This window comes from Vicugna pacos, chromosome 20 (assembly GCF_048564905.1).
Source record: "Vicugna pacos chromosome 20, VicPac4, whole genome shotgun sequence".
Classification (NCBI taxonomy): domain Eukaryota; kingdom Metazoa; phylum Chordata; class Mammalia; order Artiodactyla; family Camelidae; genus Vicugna; species Vicugna pacos.
Window position 1 is genome coordinate 600,168 of NC_133006.1, and position 24,396 is coordinate 624,563.

The 24,396-nt window shown below is 45.1% G+C and overlaps 1 protein-coding gene across 1 annotated transcript in view; it reads left to right on the top strand.

Annotated features, from left to right (window-relative positions):
- The first annotated feature begins 3,541 nt into the window (after positions 1-3,541).
- LOC140687539 (uncharacterized) overlaps positions 3,542-24,396 on the top strand; it is a 93,325-nt gene continuing 72,470 nt past the window's right edge. Inside the window, exons 1-4 of the mRNA XM_072944657.1 lie at positions 3,542-3,618; positions 6,015-6,295; positions 6,822-6,900; positions 7,141-7,209. Of these exons, the coding sequence (XP_072800758.1) occupies positions 3,546-3,618; positions 6,015-6,295; positions 6,822-6,900; positions 7,141-7,209 (502 nt within the window). The 5' untranslated portion in view covers positions 3,542-3,545. The remainder of the gene's footprint in view (positions 3,619-6,014; positions 6,296-6,821; positions 6,901-7,140; positions 7,210-24,396) is intronic.

A 24,396-nucleotide genomic window follows, 5' to 3' on the forward strand; every position in this document is an offset into this window, starting at 1 on the left:
ATCTAGCTCATTGCTTGAATATTGTCAAGGAATTCTGCAGATTTAGAATTGTTTATTGATTGTTGTCTCCAAGACGGCTCAGTCTTTTTTATTTCTATTGCTACTGCTGCAGTTTCAAAGAACAATGGGCTAGTTATTTTCCAAATATCAAATCATACTCTAATTGTGTTGTCACGCAAATTATGTGCTGCTGTGTCTTAACAACCTGCTTAGTGTTCACAGGCTCCTTCACTCATGGAAAATTTGGGAGAATGTCATATCCTTAGAGATAGCAATGCTGTCTTTGGCGACCTGAGCAGCAGTATCTGAATTCACTCCTGCTATTTTTCCAGTGTCCCCTCTAGACCTCCTCCAGCCCTCCATGGGGGGCCCTGCAGTTCTGCCCTAGAAAAGCCTGTTGCTTCTCAGGAAGACTTCCCTATGAAACATAATCATGTCCTTCTTGTGGGGACATTCAGTCCAGAGACCTGAAAGCAGGGGAAAATGTTCAGCCTGCTTTTGGTAGAACCTAAATTCTTCCATACTTGTTAGAAGCAATTTCAGTGAGGAAACTGTTTTGGCATCTAACAAATCAGCAGAAATGACTGATGAGGAAGATCAGCTTCCCCATCCCACTCAGTCGTCATGTTGATGTGACACACACATTGGCAAACGTTTTCCCCTGTGAGCAACGTAAAGTTCAAGACGTTATGAATGGCTTTTTATTTTTATTTCTTAGTCTTTCCACATTCACTGTGTCTCGTGAGATTATATGAATCCTGCTTATTTTCAGCCCAGCACTAAACTTTTTAAAAGGATCACGTGTTTAAAAGGCTAGTGGACAATTTTTTAGAAGACAGAAATCCTTAGATTTTGGTCCCAGAGTTGAATCTTGGTTAGTGGTGAATGAAAATTCCCGTTAAAATTTTAAATTCAGTGATATAAAGTCTTAAAAATAGTTAAATATTAGTCAATTTCATTAAACACTATAAGAGTTATTTACCTTTAAGCCTGTTTCTGGGGCAATTTTGCAATGATTCCCTCCCTTTATCGATTCCCTCTTTATCAGAATCCTTGAGAGGCCCCTGTCATCATTGTCAGTATCATCATTATCATCATGGAACTGATTCTTCTGGAAGATTCTAGGAAAATAAAGAGATGGACGGGATTATGTGTAGGTCAGTGTGTGCATGTACAATAAGAACAGCTGTCAGGCATTAGATGCAAGATACCCATTTCATTTAGGGGAGAATGTGGTCATGAAATCCTGATGTGGTGAATGAAGGAAGCGGTGGGAACAGGATAGTCAATGCAAAGGAGGAGGAAGTGAGTGAGTTGGAGAGCATAGATCCTTGGTTAGTTGATCAGCACATTGGTAAGAATGAGGGGAGTGTGATGGCAGAATCATGTCCCTCCCCGGCCACAGGGTAGCCACCTGTGACATGTTACTGTACATGGCAAAAGGGATGACAGATATTTTAGGATTAAAAATCTTAGAGGATTTCTGTCTCCTAAATTGTCTATTAGTTAGCCTTTAAACCCATGATACATTATTATAGATTAGTGCAGGGGCACAAATAAAAAGGATTCATATAATTTCACCAGACAAACTGAATGTTGAAAGGATAAGGAAGAAAAACAAAAAGTCACTTATAAGTGCCTTGAACCATAAATTGCTCATGAGGAAATGTTACACAAGGTGAATGTCACAGCCACATACATACTGCCTGAGTGGGATGGGACAAGGGGATCCTGAGATGAGACAATAGGGTGAGTAGTCTGGATTGTCCAGGTGGGCTGAATGTAATCACAGGGGTCCTTAAAATGGAGGATATTTCCCAGCTGAGTTTAAAATCAGAGGGAGGTGTAGCGATGGAGCAATGTTCAGAAAGGCTGCTGACCATGAAAATGGAGGAAGTTGAGGGGCACAAGCTAAGGAAGGTGGGTGACCTCTGTAAACTGGAAAAAAAAAAGGAAACATTCTCTTCTAGACCCTCTAGAAGGAAGGAACCCTGCTGGTATCTTGAATTTATCCCAATGAGAACTGTGTTGGATCTCTGACATCCACAGCCATAAGCTGATAAGTCTGTGCTGGTTTAAGCTATTAAGCTTAATGGAATTTGTTACAGTGGTAATAGGAAAATAATATAGTGAGCGGTAGTGTAAGGGATTAAAGGTCTAGGATGGGGTGTGGAGAGAATTCTGACATTTACACCTAAAAAACAACCAGGTGAAGTGGGAAGGTGTTTTAAGGAAGTCCTACCTGGCAGGGCTGTCAAGCAGACTGGAGTGAGCGAATCCTTGGAGTTAGAGGAATCAGTTAAACCTCTACAAGGAAAATAAGAAATAAAATGTAGCAGGGCTTCAGTGTTAGTAGATGTAGGAATGGAAATGGGCAGAGAGATATAAACATTATTTTGAAATTAGCTACAGGTTTGATGACTGCATGTTTGGGAGAGTTAGCCGATGTGTGGACTGAATGCATCCCCTCAAAATCCATATGTCGAAACCTCATCTCCCAGGTTGATGATATAAGGATATGGGGCCTTTGGGAGGTGATTAGTAGGATAAAATGAGGTCATGAGAGTATTGCCCTCATGAATGGTATTAGTGTTCTTATACAGGGCCCCAAAGTGCTTGCTTCTCTCTCCTCTCTGGGCCATGAAGATAGTGGGAAGACAGCCATCTTCGAGCTGGCAATCCTCTCCCAGATACATTGACCTTGAAAGCCTCAGCCTCCAAACCATAAGGAATATGCTGGTTGTTTAAGCCACCCGACACACGGTAATTTGTTACAGAATCCCAGACTGACGAAGACAGTGGAGAATGCCACTGCGTTTGGCACTGATTGCCTGGAGAATGCTGAAACCCAGGGAAGTGGGCAGCACAGACGTTTACTCATTTAATCCTGCCAACACTGTAGGGGATAGAGTCTACATTTTCCTCGCTATTTAAAAGGTAAGGAAAAAGAGGCACAAATAATAACAATGACAATGACAACAACAACAACAACAGCAACAATAATTTGTCCAAGATTCACACAGAACTCCCTGGAGGGAGAGTGAGAATTAATACTTATGCAGGCTGGCCCCAGAGCCCCTGCTCATAACTACTAAGTCAGATCACCTTGCTTATTTAGATCAGTTTTTTTTCAACTGTGATATGAGTGTACTGTGTCCAGTAACTTATAATTTCAAAATACCTCACTGTAAGGGAAACATTAGTTGCAGGCATTACAACCCACAGAAAGCTAGACATACAAAAATAACTTGTTAGGGCAAGATAACCAATAATGTTTTTAAATATTATACCTGCTGACCCTTTGCAATAAAGTGTTTATTTATAATTCTGTCTGGCTACAGAATAACATCATAATCCTGCATGTGGCTGGTGGCTCCCGTGTTGGACAGCACGGGTCTAGAGAATTTAAATGACTTGCCCAGCCTTGCCCAGGAAGCTCGTGGTGGGATCAGAGCTATAGTCTGGGACTGTTCCTTCCTATCCAACAATTCCCTCAAGGAAGTTTAGAAGCTTCTCCTTTGGTGCCCAGCTGTCTATCCGTACTTATGACATCTTGTCAGGTGCCCCGGCCTGCTCCTGAACATCAGCCAGAACCCACTTCTGCTCTTTTTTGGCCAGGTAATACCTTCTAGCAACTTCCATTGCCTTCTTGGCATCAGTTTTTACATGGAAGGGTAGTGGCTAGAGAAGGAAATGTGTCCACATGACAGGTTTTTCATAAATATAGTAGGAGTGGTCAAGAGAAGAAAACCTCAGGAATACGAGTGGAAGCAGGTCATTTAATATACCAAATGCGTACTTTCAATGTATGTTTGTGTTTCCGAGTCCACGCTTGTTCTACTCGTGCATTATAGGCCAACACATCAGGAGACAAGGATTTGGGGCAAGAAATAGCGGCTTTAATTTGTAAAGCCAGCGGAGAAGATGGTAGACCAATGTCCTGGAGAACCATCATCCCAAGTCAGAATTCAGGCTCTTCTTATATTAAAAAGGGGAAGCGGGAATGCTTGGTTGTTGCAAACTTGGTGTATGAATTCTTTGTTGTTAGAATCCTTTGTTCTTGCAGCTCTTCACCTGGGTCAGATCCGTGTAAACCTCCAACAAGCAAATGTTATTTTCTATTCTGTATCTTGTTATCTTTATACGAATGGAAAAGTGATAATATCCTTCAAAGTCAGAGCCTTGAGAATAGGGTCTCCTGTATATTTCAGGATCTAGGCAACATTGTTTCACAAAAGGTGCAGAAACAGCAAGACTAAGCCTAGGAAACAGGGCACATGTTTAAAGTCAAAGGAACAGATCTAATATGGAGTCAGATTTGTTCTTTCCTATTTCAGTAGTGCCATGGAGAAGGCACTGTGGGCAGCTTTCTGTAGGGTCCTGGAGGTTTTCTCTCTCAGCCTCTGTGCGCCTCTATTGAAAACCCGTCATCGCTATCTGGCCTGCTGGAAAACCAGTCCGCCTGTTTTGCCCTGAAGTTGTGTTCTGTTTATAACTCATCTCTACTCCTTGGAAAACAACTCAATAAAAACTCAGTTGGTTTCCCACCAGCCCTGAGCAGGGGTGAGGGATAGCATGTTATTATTTTATTAAAAAAATATATAAAAGAGTTTTAAAACAGCACTGGGCACATAGGAGAGAGACAATCAATGCTTCCTGGCTTAAATCGAAAATGATGACTCAGTGAGTCTATGGCTGCTGTATTTGCTGAGCTAGTTACTCCTTTGCTCCATTACACATTTATTTTAACTGAAAAAGAAATATATGCATATGGTTAAAAAAATTCAAACAGAGCAAAAAATACTCAAGTGAAAGAAGTTTTCCCTCATCCTCTGTTCTTACACGCCTCCCTGGAGATGCCAATATTTACAATCCTTTGTGTGCTTTTCCAGATATGCTATGCAAATTCCCACCAATGTATGTAAATTCCTTTAAAGTTTTACTTATTTTTAACTTTAAGGGATTTAAATCCTCAAGTGGCTTCTGCCACAGTAATAGAAAAGAAGAAATCTGACTCCATATTAGATCTGTTCCTTTGACTTTAACCCTGTGCTGTGTCTCCTAGGCTTCTTCTTGCTTGTAAAACAATGTTGCCTAGAGCCTAAAATATACAGGAGAGCCTATTCTGAAGGCTCTGACCTTTAAGGGTATTTAACACTTTTCCAATCATATAAAGATAACACGTTGCAGAATAGAAAATAACGTTTGTTTTGTTGGAGGTTTACAGGGATCTGACCCAGGGAGATAGCTGCAAGAACAAAGGATTCTAACAAGAAGGAATTCCTACACCAAGAAGTTTGCAAAAACCAAGCACATAGGAAAGCAGCCTGAATTCTGACTTGGGGAGATGGTTTTCCAGGACATTAGTTTGCCATCTAGGTCTACAGAAACTTGCTATTCCATGCCCCAACACTTGGTCTCCCAACTTACTGGCCTGTCCTGCACTGAGGAGAATGAATTTGGACTCAATAACACTTCTACCTACCTAGCAAGTTGGACACTGGGACTGAGGGCAGCTCTCCCACACACAGGGGCCTACGGTGAGCCCTTGATTATTCCCCGAGGTTGGGGTGTGGTTTACCCAGGAGGGATGGGGACTCTACACCAACACTCAGGCAGTCTGCTCCTCCTGGGGCTCTGACATTTTACCTCCCGCTCCCTGCCAGCCCAACATTTGGGACAGTGGAGCTAAGGCAGAGATCGTGCCTGCCTGTTTCCCAGCGTGTAAAAGGGGAATATGTACTCTTCCCAAGGTAGTTCTGAGAAACAACACCTGCGGGTGCTTGGTTCCCTGAGCAACAGTAAACCTAGCTCCTTGTGGGGGCAACGGGTATGATACCCGTAGGGTTTCTGCAGAGACCTTAGCTGGAGGGCTGGGCCAGGGACGTAAAAGATGAGCTGTGGGCAATGACGGGTAAGAGAAGGGTGTATAGGCAGGACTGCTGCCTCCTTCGGGGTGCCACAAGAGGTAAAACGCTTTCTCCCCATCTCTGTTACTCCCCTCCCAATTCCAGATAACTGCCTTCCCTCTGCTCCTCCTGTCCATGTGTCTCCCTCCACTTTTCCCCGCCTCCCCTCCTGCTCCCCTATTCTCCCTCCCTCGGTTCCCCTTCTCTCTCAGGACCCAGAGCGGATCGCTGGCCCTCCTGCGCATGCGCAGTTGCTGCCAGCTGGACCGCGGGTTGGAAGCTCCAGCTCCGAGCCGGGGATCGGCCCCAATGGCTTCTCAGCTCTGTCGCCCTGTAGGCCTTTGGCTACTGCCTGGGGCCGGGGCCTCTGGCTGTGGAAGTGCAAGGTGAGGGGATATCGGGAAAGGGGTGAGGCGGCTGCGGGAGGGCGGTCGGCGTGTCACAGCCCCCCAGGGCGCCAGTCAGCGTGTGTTCAGCTGGATTGCTCGGGCCAGACCCCTCTGCCCGCGCCACCTGCCCCGGCGCACCGGCCACAGCTGCCCAGGGCCAGGTGTGCCCCTGCCGCCTCTTGACCCAGCCGGGCTCCCCTCAGTCCGCGGCTGGCATCCGCTTCCCCTCTCCCGCCGGCGAGTCCTCCCCTCCCGGTCTTCCTCTCCTAGGCCGCCGACCCGTCCCCACCACTGGGCGGGCTGTGTCCCGGGCGGGCGGGGTCTGCACACCCGGACGGGGCGGGCGGCTTGGGCTGGGGCTGGGGCTGGCCTCCGAGCGGGGCTGCAGCCCGCGTCCCCCACCCCGCTCTCCCTGCCCCGCGACCCCGGGGCTGCCTTCCTCTCCCTTTCCCGATCCCTGAGGTCCAGATTAGCGGCGTGGGCGCTGCTCCCCAGGCTGAGAGCCCGCGGCTGTAACTCCCAGCTTCTCCTGGTGGAGTCGGGAAAAGGGAGCGGCAGTGCTGAGGGAGCTTCTGTCTCCTTGATCAGGATTTCTGCCCCAGGTAAGTACCTTGAACACTTTCAGGTGTTATGATGGCGGTGCTTGTTGATGTCACATGTTTTTATACTGAGAGGGATTACAGTGGTGAAAGCAGGGCTTGGTTCAGTTAAAAATGAGCTGAAGGCATGAGGCTGTCTCATCCTCCATCATTCACTCTCCCAGGGTGAAACGTGAGACCGTCGATCTTAAAAAGATACTTATAGTCCGTAACTAGTCCAGCCCAGCTACTGTGTGTTAACAGGAACAGCACAACCTGAGGCGTTGGAGACCCAGGGACATTGCACTCCTAAAGAGCTCCTGGCAAAATCTGGTTTGTTTTGGTTTTTTTTGTTTGTTTGTTTTAATTAAATTGTGGGACAGACTAGTAGTATAGAGGGAAAAATAATTGGCAAGAAGGATTTTTTCATATAACAGCTTTATTGTGATATTGTTCACACACCATGAAGTCCACCCACTTGAATGTTACAATTCAGCAGCTTTTAGCATATTCACATTTGTGCAACCATTATTATTCCAGAACGTTTTCATCACATCAGAAAGACCAGTTGAAATGCATGACCTATCCACCCCTTCCCAGTGGTGGTTCTAAAGAAGTTTCTTGGCTGTTCCTGACCATAAATTAACTTGTTACATTCCATGAAATATCTGGGAGGAATTCTAATCAGAATTGCAATGAATCTGTCTATCAAAGCAGGAAGAATTAATGTCTTTATGGCATAAACTTCTTCTACACATGAATATATCTGGGACCCTAACTTTTCATCTGTCCAGAGCCAGGCCTATGGGAAATCCTCATTAATTCTTGGGTTTGTGAATGATGAGATTCAATACATCATTAGATGGAACTGTAGCCTTTCACTGAAGAGAAAAGTAACCTCGTAGAAGCCAAGTGATTCTCTGATGGTTAGAATGAGAGACCGCCAGTGCTGGAGTATTCGAGTGGACTTGGTGCTTGCAGAGTTCTCCACCACCTACAGCTAAGGGGATTACCGTGTTCTTTTACTTTTTTTTTTATGGCGTTGCTTTTATTTTTACTTATTATATAAAATTATTTTTTATTGAAGTGCTGTAAATTTACCATGTTAGCTTCAGATGTACAGCAGAGATTCAGTTATAAGCTTATGCATATGTATATAAATGTTTTTCAGATTGTTTCTAGTACAACTCATTACAAGAAATTGAAAATAGTACCCTGTGCTATATAGTAGGTCCTTGTCATTTAGTTTATATTTATTAATGTGTATCTGTTAATCCTCCCTTTCCTGCCTGCTAACAACAGTTTGCTTTCTATGTCCATGAGTCTATTTCTAGCAGCACCGTTTTTGCTAGCAATATATGCTGGTTGGCTCTTTTCTGTTTCAGTAGTTCCATCTTATGTGTGGGCGTTTTTCTTCTGGTGGGCCTGTGTGTGGTTTGCACACGTGATAATAGAGATCTGTATTTGGGAGAACTCCAGGCCTCGTGTAGTCCCTCGTATGGAGCGCCCACTGAACTGATGCTTGAACTTGGAAAAAAACAGTAAATGTTGGAATTTCCACTATGGTTGAGACTTCCAGGTTTCTATAACCTCTTTAGCCCACCTAAATTTTGGCTGCACCCAATACTGGATAATTTGGTGGAACTTCATGGTATGGTGGTGTAGAGACAGGGCCTTGTATGCTTCTTCTCTTTCCTTTTTCTAACAATCATTTTCCTGGGCCTTCCAGGTACTCCCCCAGAAGGGCCCAGGGCTGGCTTGGTGCTGCACTGAGGCAATATTTGTTAATAAGTCCCTTTCCTCATCTCTTCTGAGCCTCCATTTCCTTCTCTACACAATGAGGGCTTAGACTAGATAAGTGCTTTTCAGTTTCTTTTAAAGCCATGTTTCCTTTGAGAAACAGAAAATTCAAATCTCTCCTCCCATCACAACCCTTTAGATTTTGACACGTCCTCCAAGGAGTCACATAGCTCTTTGTGGTAAATTGATGTGATTGTGATTCCACGTGGCACAGAAAAGACTCTTCAGAGATTTATTGCAGGGAGAGGGCAGGAAAGGGGCAGTATGTCACACTTTCTTGTGTGAGCACTGGAGCAAAGGCTTGGGTTTAAATACAGTGTCTGATGTGGCATCTCTCTAATCTTGCACAATGTGATAAACCTCTATCCCTAGTTTCTTAATGTGTCAAGTTGGGGTGGTAATGTTTTAAGGCTTTTGTGAAACATTATACACATAAGCCATTTGTGTCTCGGTAGATACAAGACCTGCTAGAGAGTCGGAATTTCTTTAAAAATACATATATATTGTCCACATCACTCTGTCTGTGTGTATTTTGAAGTTCCTGGAGGGTGAGGGTTGAGTGTAATGTCCATCGTGGGACAGGTGGCCCATGGGTCTGTGTGCCTCAGATTGCCCCCTCCTCCCCAGTCCTCTTCCTCTCAGTCCAGGATGAAGTTCCCTAGTAGATTTACACACAGGTCTTGTGGAAATGGCTTTTCATTTTATTGTTTCACCAAGGAGGGTTGCCATCATGATCTCTGTGGTCAGGTTTTGGTGACCTGAAGGCTATGCAATTGGGGATTTCTATTTTATAAAAAGAAAAAAAATTACAAATACAAAATTAGACCTAGGTTGGTGGCAGGGGCTTTTGAAAGTGGGGACCATTAGCTTTTTTAGCTTCAGGTGCAGTGGCCTCTGGCCACGAGGACACATCCTCATGCTCTGAATTTGGAGGGACCAGTGGGTTCAGTGGGAATATTTACTGAGTGCATCTCATGGGCTGCGCATTCTCTTATTTGTACTGTGTGTTCCTTATTTGAGATGGTGAGCTGATTTAAACTCAATAGCCTCTTTAAAATAATAGACTTTTTATTTTTAGATGTAATGTAGATTCCCATGTAGTTGTAAGAGATAATATGGAGAGGGCCTATGGACTCTTTGCCCAATTTTCTTTAATAGTTCCATCTTGCAAAGTTGGGGTACTATTCATTCGTGACTCACTAACCCTTTTAGGTTTGTGTTATTGCCCTCACTTCTATTTATGAATAAACTGGTGTTGAGAGAAGCACACAGGTCTGCCCAGGTCACCCACGTGGTTAGCGAAGATTTGGGTGGAACGTGGGCATGGCATTTCCAAGCAGTACCATTATGATGGTCTGTGGCAGGGAGCAGCATTCACTTTGCTTGTTTATTCATTCATTCAACAAACATTTATTGAATAAACTCTGTGGGTCAGATGCTTTCATAGGGTTATCTGATTCTTCAGCAGTATGGAGAATCAGGTAATGTTTTCTTTTTCTTTTTTTTTTTAATATGAGAAAAATATCTCTGAGAGGTTATAATCTCCCCAAAGGAAAAATAGCTCATAAATGAGGGATAGTACATTTGTACAGTTCCTTCTTCTTATGCAAATGGTACCCTAGGCATTTTACATTTACAAACTTCCATAATCCAGATATATTCTTGTAAGGCAAGTAGTTTTTTTTTTAATTGAAGTATAGTCAAGTTTACAATGTTGTGTCAATTGCAAGGTGGTTTTTTTTTGAATTTTGAATGGAGAAAATATTTTTTGAGGGGGTTAATTAAGTTTATTTATTTGTTTCATTTTTCTAAAATGAGGTACTGAGGATTGAGCCTAGGTCCTTGAACATGCTAAGCACGTGCTCTACCACTGAACTGTACCCTCCTCCCCAAAGCAAGTTTTCTTACCCATTATTCTGCACCTTAGGAGTTCAAATAAATTGGCGTTGAAATCCAGATATTTTGATCCTACTATGGTTCTTTGCATTATATCCTGCTGAGGGGTGGGGAAGCAGTTCCTTTATTCATTCATTTATTCAGCAGTTTTGAGCACCGACTTTGCATCAGGGCCTGCCTAGGTGCTTGGAAACAGAAAACAAGAAATGATCCTTTTCTGCAGGGGATGGAAGCCTAGACCAAAAGCTGGGTAATGTGATCTGAGCTTCAGTAGCCATGTGCAGACGCTGAGGACAAACTTATCCCCGATTTGCTTGGACTTCCCTTGCCTTCTGGCTGGTGCACACCAGGTCGCCGCATCCCAGTGAGGCCCGCAGCCCACAGCACAGTATGTACATCGATTTACCCTCCCTTCTCGGCAGCGCCTGCAACATGAACGCCCCTGACTACATGCAGTGCGCTGAGGACCACCAGACTCTCCCGATTGTGGTCCAACCCGTGGGGATCATCTTAGAGAATTTCTTTTGCATCTATAATGGAATCTCCTTGGTGAGCCAGATCAGACCGTGCGGCTCCCAGTGGGCACTCTGTATCTACTATAGGTATCTCTATGCGCCCGAGAATGGATGGAGTGACTTCCAGACCCACCGCAATGTCATGGGCCTTGTCACCATTACTGACTGCCTCTTGGCCAAGACCTTCTAGAAGCTCCACGCACAGAGGAGCTGTATGGCACCATGCTCTACGACTCTCAGCTCTTTGTCTTTGTGCTGTATGGGGAGGTGGCCGAGCAGCCGCACACCGACGTGGCCTTCAATCTACGAGGACTGCAGGGTGGTGGAGAAGAGGATCGACGACTTCACTGAGTCACTCTTCATCTTGCCCAAGTCCAAGTGGCTGGATGGGGACCCCGAAAATTCTGGGGAGAAGACCCCCCTCCTCTACATCCTATTTGAGAAGGAGGACTTCGTGGGACTGGACACAGACAGCAGGCAAGTCAACCTGAAGGCCGGGCCACCCTGGCTGTGTGACAGATTGCTTCCCTACATCCAGAATGGGATCATCAAGGAGGAGGGCTTTCTTGTAGCCAAGGCGGGAAGGAGGTGTAGCCCGCCGGTTTTCAGACGTTTAAAACTAAATCCGCCTTTGTTTCAGAGAGATCCTTTTAGGGTTAGTGTGGACACTTACTCCCCTCTTTCAGCCAGGACACTTGGGGGGACCCCTGGAGTTGCTGTCCAATAGAGTAGCCACAGCTACTGTTGTTAGTAGTGCTGGGGAGGAGGCCGGTCTGAGCTGAGATGTGCTGTAGGTCAAATGCACATCAGACGCTGAAACTTGTCTAGTAAAAAGAATATAAACTATCTTGTTACTTTCTATATTGATTACACGTCAAAATGATAGTATTTTACATACAGTAGAATAAGTAAGGTCTGTTCTTAAAATCAGTTACTTGGTTTTTTTTGTTGTTGTTACATTTTAAACGTGGCAACTGAGAAACATTATTTACATGACTCTCATTTCATTCCTGTTGGACAGCCTGTCCTGGGACAGTTTCATCCCTTTGCTTATAAATGAGACTCTGAATCCCGAGACGCAGAACGAGGTGCTGGTTGAGCTCAGGGTGGAGCCGATGTCTCCTGCCTCCCAGGCCCAGCACCAGCACGGCTCAGGCCCTCTCCCCTGCCTGACAGCCACCATGCCAAGTTAGGGCATCAGAAACACTGCCAGGGGCTTCCGAATTAGCTCCTTACGCAGGGAAAGGCATGTCACGGTGTATGGGACACAGCAGGGAAAAATTCGTCCTCACTTTGTCCCTGTGATTAGGTCAAAGACCCCACTCTGCCTTGGAAGTGCAGATGATCTCTTCTGGGCTGCCTAACCCCTCACCCTCTACTATGTTTCCCTGTGTATCTTTCAAGCTGTCCCTCGGGCAGAAGAGGGTGAGACGTCTTTGCCGAGAGGTGGTCCCCCTTTACTGGGGAGAGTGAGGTGAGCTGTGTCCCCCCGGCCTACGGCCTCGGGCCTTGAGTCTGGAGAGCGCTCATGGCGGTCCCACAGGTGACGGTCGGAGGACATGGCACGTGCTGCCGGGCCCGCTGTGCAGGAGGGGCTCTGTGATTCTCTGTGATTCTAAGGTCAGATTCTACTTTCTTGTTGTTGGTAAGATGGAGGAGAAGATGCCAGAGAATTGATAAAAAGAAAATCCACACCAGTCCTGTGAATGACAGACACAGGGGATCCGTGTCCCACCTGCGTGTGGTGCCTGGCAGGCTCTGGAATAATTTTCACTTCCTCCCCGGACATTCCTCTATGGCTTAAGGAAGGGGAGAGGCATGTCGTGGCCATGATCTGTACTTGTCCTCACAGGGCCCTGTGATCTACATGCCCACACTACACTTCTGCTCCTTGGAGATGAGGTGTCAGGTTTAGGAAACTGGGCACTGCTGAGGGCATAGCTGCCAGAACCGTGCTACACCAAGGCTGGCTCCGTTCACCTCACCTGTCACCTCCTGTTGAGTCCTAAGGCGTCATTCAAGGTAGGTGCATCGGTGCAATGAAAGCAGGGACCTCCTTCACCCCCTGGACAGACTGGTGGGTGATCAGTGGAAGCCTGGAGCCCTGCCCCAGCCCCACGCCAGTGCCTCCTATTTTGTCATAGGAGGCACTGGTGACATTTTTGCTCAGCAACTGCTTGGCTCTGATTCTGCAGAGCCAACAGAGAATGCCAGCTTGTTTTTGCCTTTTGAAGTCTGCCCTTGGGATTTGGCGGAGTAGCTGGATGTGTGCTTAGCCCATAGTGGTTGACACTGTCACCATTGTTTACCCAGAACCTCGTGTACCAGGCATGGCTGCCGGCATCAAAATACAGCAGCGCATTAAACCTCCCTCCTGGTGGGTCTGTCTGTTCTGGTACCATAAGGGCTCAGCCAGCATCTGAACGTCAGTGAGATAACGTGGCCAGTGAGCTCGGGTCAAGCACGTTCTCCTCCAGTGACTTTTACTCCATTGTTGCTTTTACTATTACACAGTCATTAATTTTTTAAACAATGTTTTGGTTCAGGAGCAGAACCTAATTCTCCCCTGTTCCTCTTGGTGGGAGTGAGTAAAGTTGTCCAGCTTGAAATGCGACCACATTTTGTAGCTCAAAAGCTGTCTACACGCATCTAGGTGAAGTTTTGGTTTGGGGCGCTGACCACGTTGGGGTCCCCCGGCAGCATCGCTCCCCTCAGGCCCCTGCCTTCCCTGGATCAGGAGGTGAGGGTGGGTCTCACCGTCCCCGCGTCCCTGTCCTCATCACACTCACGTAATTTCTTGTAAATGCTGTCAAAGTCATTTTTGTTCTCGTGTGTTTCTAATTTTGGCTGTTCCTCTATTCCTTTTTCTATTTTCCTTTATCCCTTATACCACCCCGTGAGCATGTTGTTCGGTCTGAAAATGTGGGCTGTGCACACCCTGCATTGGAATAGCCAGATCGCCCTCTGTGCCGTCTCCATCGCTATAAAAAGCAAAAACTTAACAGTTGCCATGATTCGTATATTATCCTAGTCATCTTATTTTCTACTTTTTTGGAATTTTTGCTATGTTAGCACATCACCCACTGGAGTTTGATATATGTTAAAGTCCTTGCTTTGAGGAACCTATTAGTTCGTCCTTATATTTGGTAACAAATGCTCTCTTACTAATTTTGTTTATTTGTTTTGAAGAAGTGAGATGCGAATTGATTTAGGCGGCTGCTGAGGGATGTTTTTCATGGAGTATTTAAACTTGGAAAGTCAAAATCTGCAGCACCTTGCTTGATTCTGGCTTTTACACAAACGTGCTCGGCACACGGTTCCTGGCTGTCGCTGTGTGACGTGCATGACGGCGCTTCCTGGCCGGCGGTCACTGGTGAGGAAGTGGCCGGCTCGGGGGTGAGCAGCTGCAGGGGACGCTGTTGGAGGAAGCAGTCACCGGTTTTTTGTTTTTTGGTTTTTTTTTTTGCATTCACCTTCCCAGTGCCATTTACTTTACTTTGCATTCATAGAGGGGCAGGAGCGGGCCTAAAACCATGCCACTCTTTTGTTCCCTTTATGAGGCTGGTTTTTCTAAGTATCAGGAAAACATTGCCTTGTCCTAAGGAGCTGGTTCACTTGGATCTGGTGGACACAGGGACCCCTAAATGGGACCATAGCTTCCTCTCTGCTTCAGCCAGTGGGCATTCAGAGCCGGGTCTGTGGTTTGCCTCAGCAGCCGTGCAGGCCTCCCTGCACCGGCCTTTACTTTTACCCCTTTTTGGCAGTAAATAGCTGACTCTGTGTCTGTTGCAGCTGATGTCCACCACTGACGGCCGTGTGGTTATTTTGCGGTAGTGAGTCTCCAACACCCCTGTCAGCCGTGAAGGGACCTTGCATTCTCACCCCGACCCTGGTTCATCTCACCCAGGGAAAGGGCTTGGCCACCACCGTCATGCTGGACATGAGGCCTTGTTTCTCCTTTCATGCTCTGGTCCAAATGTGGACACTTCATCCTTCACTGACTTGGTCTCGCTTGAGACAGTCCAGACTTTCTGAAAGAGTCCATCACATTCTGGGGGGGAACAGAACAGAAGTAAGGGTCGCAAGTAGGAATCTAGGCTGTCTGGGTTGGCAAATGCAGGCTGGGATCTGTGATGGCCGGTCTGTGCCCTGGAAACTGGCCTTTCCCGTGGCTCCCGAGAGAAAAGGGGTCAGAGCGAGAACAGACTTGCCTGGGTTCCTACCATCCTCATCTGCTCACTGACAGGAGTGTCAGCTAACTAGGAGCTCCCCCAGACCTCGGGCCCTTCAAACCTCAGATCACGGGAGATCCTTGAGTCCCTTCTTCTGGTCCTTCTTTGTGAGAATCCAGTGCCTTCTGAGGTGACTGGCAGCAGGAGATGCCTCCCCCTCCAGGGAACTCCCTTCGGAGGACTGTGACTCAGTGCACCTTGCTGTGAGCTTGTGGGTTTCCATCGTGCTCCCTGCAGAACCAGACTTGAGACTGGCTTAGCGACAGAAATAACAAGACTGATTCCAGGGCAGGGCCAGGTGGAGGGAACAGTGGAAATTGAATGTGACCTCAAACACCTAGGTGGGTGCTGGGGCTGTTACTAAAATGGGGAGCCTGGGAGGTACCTGCCAGGAATCGAAGTCTAGAGTAAATGGTGGACATAAGGCCTTTTTTTTTTTGACATATGGCATTTTTAAGATGCCATTTGTCATCCAAGTTAGGACTTCCAAGAGGCACTCGTGTCTATGAGCCTGGGGCTCAGGTGAAGGAGCTGGACTAGAGATACACATTGGGATTCGTCATTCTTAGCTGGTGTTCACAGCCGTGCAAGTGGATCAGCTCATCTCAAGAGGTGCAGACTGTGTCTGAGGGGGGGCAGGGCTGTGTCTGGTTTGGAGGAAAGCCCGGACCATGCAGCTTTGGTGTGTCAGACAGCGGCGTTTGTGATTTTCAGAGCAATGGCATTTATCCTTAAGGTTCTGGGGGGTGGGCAGGCCCACCCAGGAAGAAATCTGAAGAGAGGGTTTTGGCCACGTGTGCACGTCTTGGGACGATCCAGAGGCTGCAGGGTCCAGAAAGGGAAACTCCTCAGAAGCTGGAGTCGGAGTGGGGAGTTGGGAGAATGTAGTCACACTCTCCTGTGATGAAGGGAGGCAGGCCTAGGGAGTCCGCACCCTAGCGGACTCTCTTTCCCACGAACAAAAGGCAATCAGACAGAAGATTTGAGGTAAGAAGGGATGGGCGTTGGGAGAGGAGCCAACCTGGAGAACGGTGGTTGAACAATTCTTGAATAGTCTCCCTGAAACATAGAGTTAAAAAAACCCAGACTCTTAAGAATATTGATAGTGACTGGGGAGGAGGCAGTTGTTTTTCTGACCTCCTAAGGGTAAGGTATGTATCCGGGGATATACAGAAGAATCGGGCAGTCTGTTCCTGGGGCTTCACCCTTACCAGGGTGAACAGTGCAAGTTTAAAGGGGGAGAAGGGCAGCGGAGGGAAACTAGCCAGGCCCCGTGTCACGTACCAGTCGGCCGCCCTACTTGCGTGTTGCATTCACATCCATGCCTCCCAAGTGGGCGGTGGCAGCCCCGTTTTGAAGATTGGGAAGCCTCCTCAGAGGTTTAAGGAATTGGTTCATTTAGCAGCTAGTAAATGCTGTAGCAGGATTCCAGCAGGGCCTTGTCAGACTTCAAGGGCATGTTCTCTCTACTAATTCCGGTTGTACCTGAAATGGTGAAGTGAGTCAGTTTCGGAGCCTTTCAGAGAAAGTACGCTTTAAGTGCCTCAGGACTGTTGCACAAAGCTCAGTGTTCTTTCATGGTTCGGAACCACCGCAGTGCTTTTTGCCCCACAGATGTAAGGTCTTACTCCTTTGACGATGGCGTGGTTGTAAATGACATACAGGTGCAAAACCACACTTAGCAGCTTCTGAAGGGAAACTCTCCTGTTCTCCCTTGATCGGCTTTCTTCCACGGGATGTAACTGTGCTGCAGCTAAGGCCTGAGCTTTCCGTATAGAGTGAGGGTTTGATATCCAAATTTAGCATAAAACAGTCAGATGGAGAAAATCGAAGATGACAATATATTTTGGGGTTTCATTAGACAAGACATACTATCTGTTAATGGCTCATAAAGCTAATGAGATTGAGTACAGAACATTTCATTTCTTACTTTCTACTGAGAGCTGTCTTCCAACATAAGGTTCTCTGCTTTGGAACTTCAGCTCAGCCACTAGGGCGCCTGTCATTTTGTTGGTGTGATTGCATTTACACAGTGCATGTAATCTGGGCTTCCTTAGCCCCAAACACTCCAGTGCAGAATCATAGGCTGTAGCCATCACTTAGTTATACAAATACTTCTAAAACTATATGATACCAAAAAAAATAAATAAATAAAAATAAAGAGAGAGAGGGAGATTGCCTTTATCAAAGTTCCTTTGGATTTTAACTGCAAAGTGTTGTTGAGCAGCTCTGGTTTCCTTTGGATATGAATATATACATTTCTTTGCATGTAACTTGGATTTCAGGCTTGAACACCAAGCTCTTGTTTTCCATGAGCCACAAAAATCATAGCCAAATGACACACGTATGAAACAGTTTATTCTTTTTATCTGAGACAGAATCCTTGAATTTGGGACTTGAGTTGCGACTTTCCTGTTTGCTCTTCCCACCCCTCTTGTCACCTCACTCCTTTTTCCCACGTGGCCTCCAAGAGGTCATGGTCTCATAGGAGCAGGTGGACAAATACCAGTTGGTCGCCAAGCAGTGCTGCTGTAGATGGAGCCAGCCAAGAGCTAAAGGACATCATCAGGGAGGACTTCCTGGAAGAAATTGGCTCTACATTCAGTTCTGAGGACAGAGTAAGAGTCAGCCAGGGGAAGGAATCAAGAGGGTGACTCAGGTGGCAGGAGCAGCCTGGGTAGAGGCCTGGAGGCTTGTGGGGTGAGGACTCGGGGAGACTGCCCTGTGTGGTCCAGGGTGGTGGGTGACCCTGCTTTGAAGGACACTGGAGAGGGCCTAGGGGTGGAGGGCTTTGGAGGAGCTTGGTTTTTACTAGAACTGACACAGAAGAGGCAGTGAAGGGTGTCAGCAGGAAGTGACCCTTAGGAGAGCAGCTCTGCCTGTCCTTTTGAGTCCCACCCCTTCATTCTTTTATTCACAACACACGCAATTCTGAGTGTCTAGGGGAGAGGGGGTGGACCCACAGTAGTAAGCAAAATGTACTTGCTTCTTGAGAGCTTAGCAGTGTCAGAAGTTGACTTAGATTAAAATGTTTTATTAACACAGCAGGGCACCTAATCCAAAGTGCGGAGGTTGGAGGGAAGGAAGACTTCCTTGACAAACAGTTAAAATGAGCCTGGAGGCTAGTGGGAAGTAGCAGCAGGTCACGGGGCCCCTGAGGTCACTGGGGACCTGGTACTGAGGTGAGGATGGACAAGCAGGGTCGGGGGTGGGGCTAGAACTCTACCAGGGAGCCTCTGATGGGTTTGAAGTGGGGGAGATGTAATCAAATTTGTGCTTTGGGAAGGCTGCCTTGGCTGTGTGTGTGTGTGTGTGTGTGTGTGTGTGTGTGTAGCGGGGAAGAGGGGGAGGGTGTCACCAACTGGGAGGGTCATTAGAAGACCATTCACAGGCTCGGAGGCCACCAGTGGGAGAGGGGCGTCGGGACTGCTTGGGGACCGCAGGGGCAGAGTGGATGCCGGGTTTCCTTGTGTGGAGGGCTTGTTAGCGGGGTCGCTCTAGCGACACCTTGTGGCTGGAAGTAAACAGATGGAGGCCGCCAGGTGGACTTACCTCTTCTCTCCTTCCCTGCCTTGTGTGATGATCTTAGCTCTGCCAACATATGGAACAGAAGAGCTAAGTTCCAGAGTAGCCCAGGACTTTGCTGGGCTCGTTCAAGTGAGAGCAGATAGGATTTAGGCTTGTGTTGAGATCTGTAAGTTAACTTAGCTAGAAACGTCCTGTCTTTTGGATTTTCATAGGGGTAGTAATTCTTGATAAAGATTGCTTTCTTGGTGAGAGGAAATTTAATACAACTGATGTCTTTCTCAAAAAATATCTTATCTTTTAAGAAATTTAATATTCAAAATAATAGGAATATTTTAAAATGATAAACTAAGGCTTTCGTGTAGTTTCTTTGGTTTCTGAGTTGATGTGTAGGTAGACCCTTTGCATTACATAATAGCACATCTTTGACAGTATTTAAAGAGCTGTTAGTGAGCGCCCCCAATTTGAAAGCATCATTAAAGCTTGCTCTGAAATAGTGAAGTCATATAGGTCTTGTTTGCAGAAGCCAGATATTTGGTTTATAATCTGCAGCATAGCTCCCTTTATAAAATAATAATAGATTCAAAATTAACAAAGTGGAAAATAATTGATTTTTTTAAAAAAATGAAACATAAACTTTCTTGTGCTATTGTTGCAACTGGAAATTTTGAAAAGAAAAATCCTATTGTAATATCATCTAAGTGAAATACATATATGTCTGTCACATTTCAATAGTAACTGCACAGTGGTTTTTGAAGTCAGGATCATTCCAGCTCAGATACTGGCAGTGATGGTGGCTGGTTTTCAATGGAAGAGCCTAAATTTGCTTTCTTAGCTTTATTCTTTTCTTTTCTTATATTTTCTTTTCTTTTCTTTTCTTCTCTTTTCTTTTCTTTTCTCTCTCTCTTTTTTTTTTTTTTTGGGGGGGGTAGTGCGAGGGTTGAGTAGTGCTGTGCCAGCATGATTTGGGGGCAATTTGTGGGCAGATGTCGTGCAGCAGCAGTGAGATATTTCCATGCATTTTACTTTCCGGACATCACCAGGGAACATGTGTGGTTTGTGCCTGCAGGATGGGATGCTGCAGGACTCCCTGGTCCATCAATGTTATGTCTTGGAGCTGCTCCGGTCAGTGAATGATTTTCTGTGGCTTGGAGCTAATGTGGTCTGATGCAGATGATCAGATGTGTAACTAAAGTACTGTTACTTGAAATAAGAGAAAAGCTAGCAAAAATGTCTCTAAAATACAGGATGAGGGAGGAGAATTGGCTGAGCTGCTTGCAGTGGGGATATTCTTAGGTGACTCCCTCACTGTGTCTCCTGTCACTATCCCCCACAGCCCTGCATGGCAGTCCTACTGAAGCAACCATTCACTTTCTCAGAAACGCGCTGAATTTCCTTGTGCCTCTGATTGTTCACTTTTTTTTTTTGAAAGCACATCTTGCCCTTTGCTTAAATGCCATCCCTGCTAGCCACCACTTACACTCATTCTTCTGGACCTCATCCATATATAGCTGCTGAATGAAAGAACAAAATGTAGTATCTCCATTTAGTGGAATATTATTCAGACATAAGAGTGAATAAAAAAGAAAAAATAAATAAAGGGGAATATGAAAAAAGCCATCTGCTCTGGGTAGTCCACCCTGACTGCTCAACCCGGCCTTTTCCCTTTGAAACCCCATCCCTTATACCCCACTCTACTATTTTTGATAGTATTTACCACCTTCTAATAAAGTTTAACATTTTCAAAAAAAAAGAGACATGCTGATACCACTTCAACATGGGAAAGCCTTGATAACAGCACGTTAACTGAAAGGAACCAGACACAAACAGCCACATATTGTTGATTTCAGTGATCTTAGAAATGCCCAGAATTGGCTCATGCAGTGGCAGAGAGCAGATGATGGTTGCAAGGGGCTGGGTGGAGGGGGGTTGTGGAGTGACTGCTAGTGACAGGGGTGTTCTATTGGGGTGATGAAGTGTTCTGGAAATAGATGGTGGTGAGGGCTGCACAACCGTGAGTGTGCAGAAGACTGCTGAGCGCTGTCTCTGGGAGTGCTTGTTGTTGGGGCGGCTTTATTTTGTTCTCATCCTGTAATGTGAAGGGTCATCTTGTGCTGAGACCATTCAACTCCTGTGAGTGGTAAGGCTAAGAGACTTTGCAGAGTCATGTTTCTTTTTTCCCCCTTGCTGAGTGTAGGCAAAAATGGTTTAAGCCTGAGAAAGTGCTCCATATGCAGAAATGTCTTTCAGTTTTGGCTGGTGTAAAAATCTTGTGAGCTTTTTAATCATTTAGGACAGTCTGTAGGGGGAAACAGCCTGTGAAGCCTGGGTGAGACTTGGAAGAGCCGCGCTACCCTCCCAGACACGGGTGGGGATTTCACCCCCATTCAGGCAGTGAAGGGCCAAGACCCGTGAGAGGAGTTGACAGTCATGAATATTTATGTGTATCCGCTGCTTCATCTTGGATATTAATTTCTAGCTGAGTCATTTTGTGGCGGCAGCCTCATCCTACATCAGGAATTTATAGTATCTGCTCTTTGAGGTGAAGAGCTGACAGACTTGATTATTTAACAGTCTATCTTGTATTGATATCTCAGATTCCTTTGTCAATCGCAAAACAGCAGAAATACAGACGTCCTTTAATGCCGATGTGATCTGGAGCAGGTTTAGTTTCTGTACCTCAGTGACCTTATCTGCGTGTGGGGAAGATGATAACAGTGCTTCCCTCAGAGGGGCTGGTGAGAGGAGACTGAGAAGCATAAATGGAAGACTTACACGAGATGCTCATGAATGAAAAAATTTAGTGCTCTCAGCCTGGTGAGGCCTCAGGGGCAGAGATGTCAGAACAGAGCAGTCCTAGCCAGAGTTCGATCCGCATTGTCAGGTTTTATGATCACTATCACCACTGTGGGTTATCAGGTAGTTTTAAGACTTGGTAATATGAATTCATGAATAATGTTAAAGACTAGACAACTCAGATCCGGTTTACATAGTTCTCAAGATTTCCTGTGAGAAATGGATATTTTTTCCCCATCTTAAATCTGAGTGGATTCTCTAAAAAAATTCTGTAGTCCTCCATCTTTTTCCTTTAATTCTCCTTTTTTTTAAATAAAAGTTTTTAAATGGAGTTACTGGGGACTGAACTGAGGGCCTCATGCGTGCTGAGCACATACTCTCTCAACTGAGGTATACTCTCCCCCATAATTTTTTTAAACTTTACTTTCTTAGTATTCAGAGGTTAGAGGCCTCTAATTCTTTTTTTGGAGACTTGTCCATAAACCGGTAAATCTAAAATTAATGGACAAAATTTGGTTTATTAAAAAAATCATTAGAACTTTTATCAATCCATTCAAAAGGAAATGCTTATTGAGTTAAAATGTTTCTCCTTTATGGTGATTTCTAATTTTTGGTCTAGCTTAACTTATTAAAAGTAATCCTCATCATCATAATGACCAAGCTTGCTGTGAGTGGACACCTACCAAAGGCTAAACTGTTTTTCTCATGTTTTACTTCAAAGCAGGTGTTTGACGGTAGGTATCAATGTCTCCTTTTTGCAGCTGAGGGATTGAGAGGTGGGCAGCTTGTCCCAAATCAAACGCAGCTGGCGGTGCCTAGCTCGGTGCTGGAACCCAGGCTGCACAGGATGCATTCTCAATTTCTCCTCTGATCAGCCTCCCGTTGAGTGGTTTCCCGAACTCCTGTGAGTCCATAAATGACCGATTTTGGCGATCTCAGCCTGATGAGGCCTTCAAAGGAGAGACACCAGTGAGAATGTGAGACAGAGCGGCATAAATTAAAATTGTACATTTTCACAAATGTTGCATTCTCAGGTAATGACTTAAATAGTTTATGTTTTCTTTATATTAGTGCTATGTAAGCACTAAAAACAAAACATTAAAAATGATTATAGTGCAAAATAGGAGTGGGCTTTGAAAGTCCAATCATTGCTAATGATGTTGCTTGTTTTTCTCTAGTGGTGTTTATTGACAGAATAATTTACAATGACTGAATTTGTTTTATGTATGTAGTCTTAGTATGGAGGAAAAGTTTGTCAGTGCATATTGAAAGTAAAATCTTTACTCTTTTCTTTCCTGATGATAAATATGTACGTTGTTTCCATGGCTTAAGTATATTTCCTCATTTGTGAAATTTGAGTGATGCCGTTTACCATGTCTGACTGTGAGAGGTAGACGCCTTGTATACAAAGCATCCAAGAGCTGCTTAGTAAAAATGTGCTGTCACAATGACAGATAGTTTAGAAGGATCAACTGTGAATACTAAAGAGGGTGGCTTGTTTCTGATGCATATTCAATATGGATATATATGAATATGGCTTAAAGTAACAAGGATTCAGGGTTTTGTGTGTGTGTGTGCGTGCAGTATGAAGTTTTAATGAAATCTGTATCATTCTATTGAGACAGGGACTAGTTAAATTGACTTAAGCAGACGACCTTGAAGATTATTTACACAGAATGTGTATTGTTACAACTCAGTGTTCATGCTGCCGTGTAACTATACACTCAGACATTTAAATTCGTAGGACTCTGACCAGAAGCATTAAGTTTAGAAAAATCCACATTGATCATTTTCAGGGAATAAGCTTCTCTCTTTTGTGATTAAAGAAAATTTTGATTTATTTTTCTGCACTCTTAATAGGTTTTAAAATATCAAAACATTGATTTGACATGTCAGCTTTTTTAATAGAAAAAAGCTCATGCTGTTTTAATATGTAAATAAATGTTTTTGTATTTCAATACACTTCTATGATTTCCTGGCTCTTTGAGAAGTATTTTGCAAGATACTTAGATTACCTCCTGTTGGAAAAATACAGACATGACTTTTATGAATATAGGCCTAGTACAGGTCTGTTGGTTTTTGCTACAGTGCAAGACATGAGGACTAGGAGAGCAGTATGTGCTACATAAGCTTTTAGTTATCTGATTCTTGTTTCTGATCCACAGGCAATTTTTGTGTTGCACCTTTCCAGGCAACCAGGAAGGCCTTTTAAGCCATAGGTGGCGCTGTTACACCTTCTTACAGTCTTAACTTTCCTGTTTGTAAAGGAAGTCTTAAACAACGTTTTTTTTTTTTTTTTTGATTCCTTTGCTTAGTGCTTCAGGGTAGCACAATGTCCATTATGTCTGACTACCTGGAACTATTATTCTGCTTATGTCTTAGTTTTATTCTATCATCTCGCTGTGAACATTTCAGACTTCCTGTGCAAACAGTTGCAACATCGGACTTTTCTTGCAGTGTTAGAAACCAGTGAGCCGGGATTTTATAAAAGAGCTAGAAGCGGCCTCTGGAGCACCTTAAAGCTGAAAAGTGTACTGAGTTCCCTAAGTATTATCCCCACCGCTGTGTGTCAATGGGTGGTAGGAGATTTGGTACATATACAAAGGGGTGTGGTGTTCTGACTTGGGTTTGCGTGCACGCGCTGCCACTGAGCTACGTGATCCTGAGTCAGTTCTTTCTGAGTTTTTCCCTCGTCTGTGAGATGGGGACACTCATTTCTGCTTTGTAGAATTGTGAGAATTAGAAATTATGTAAAG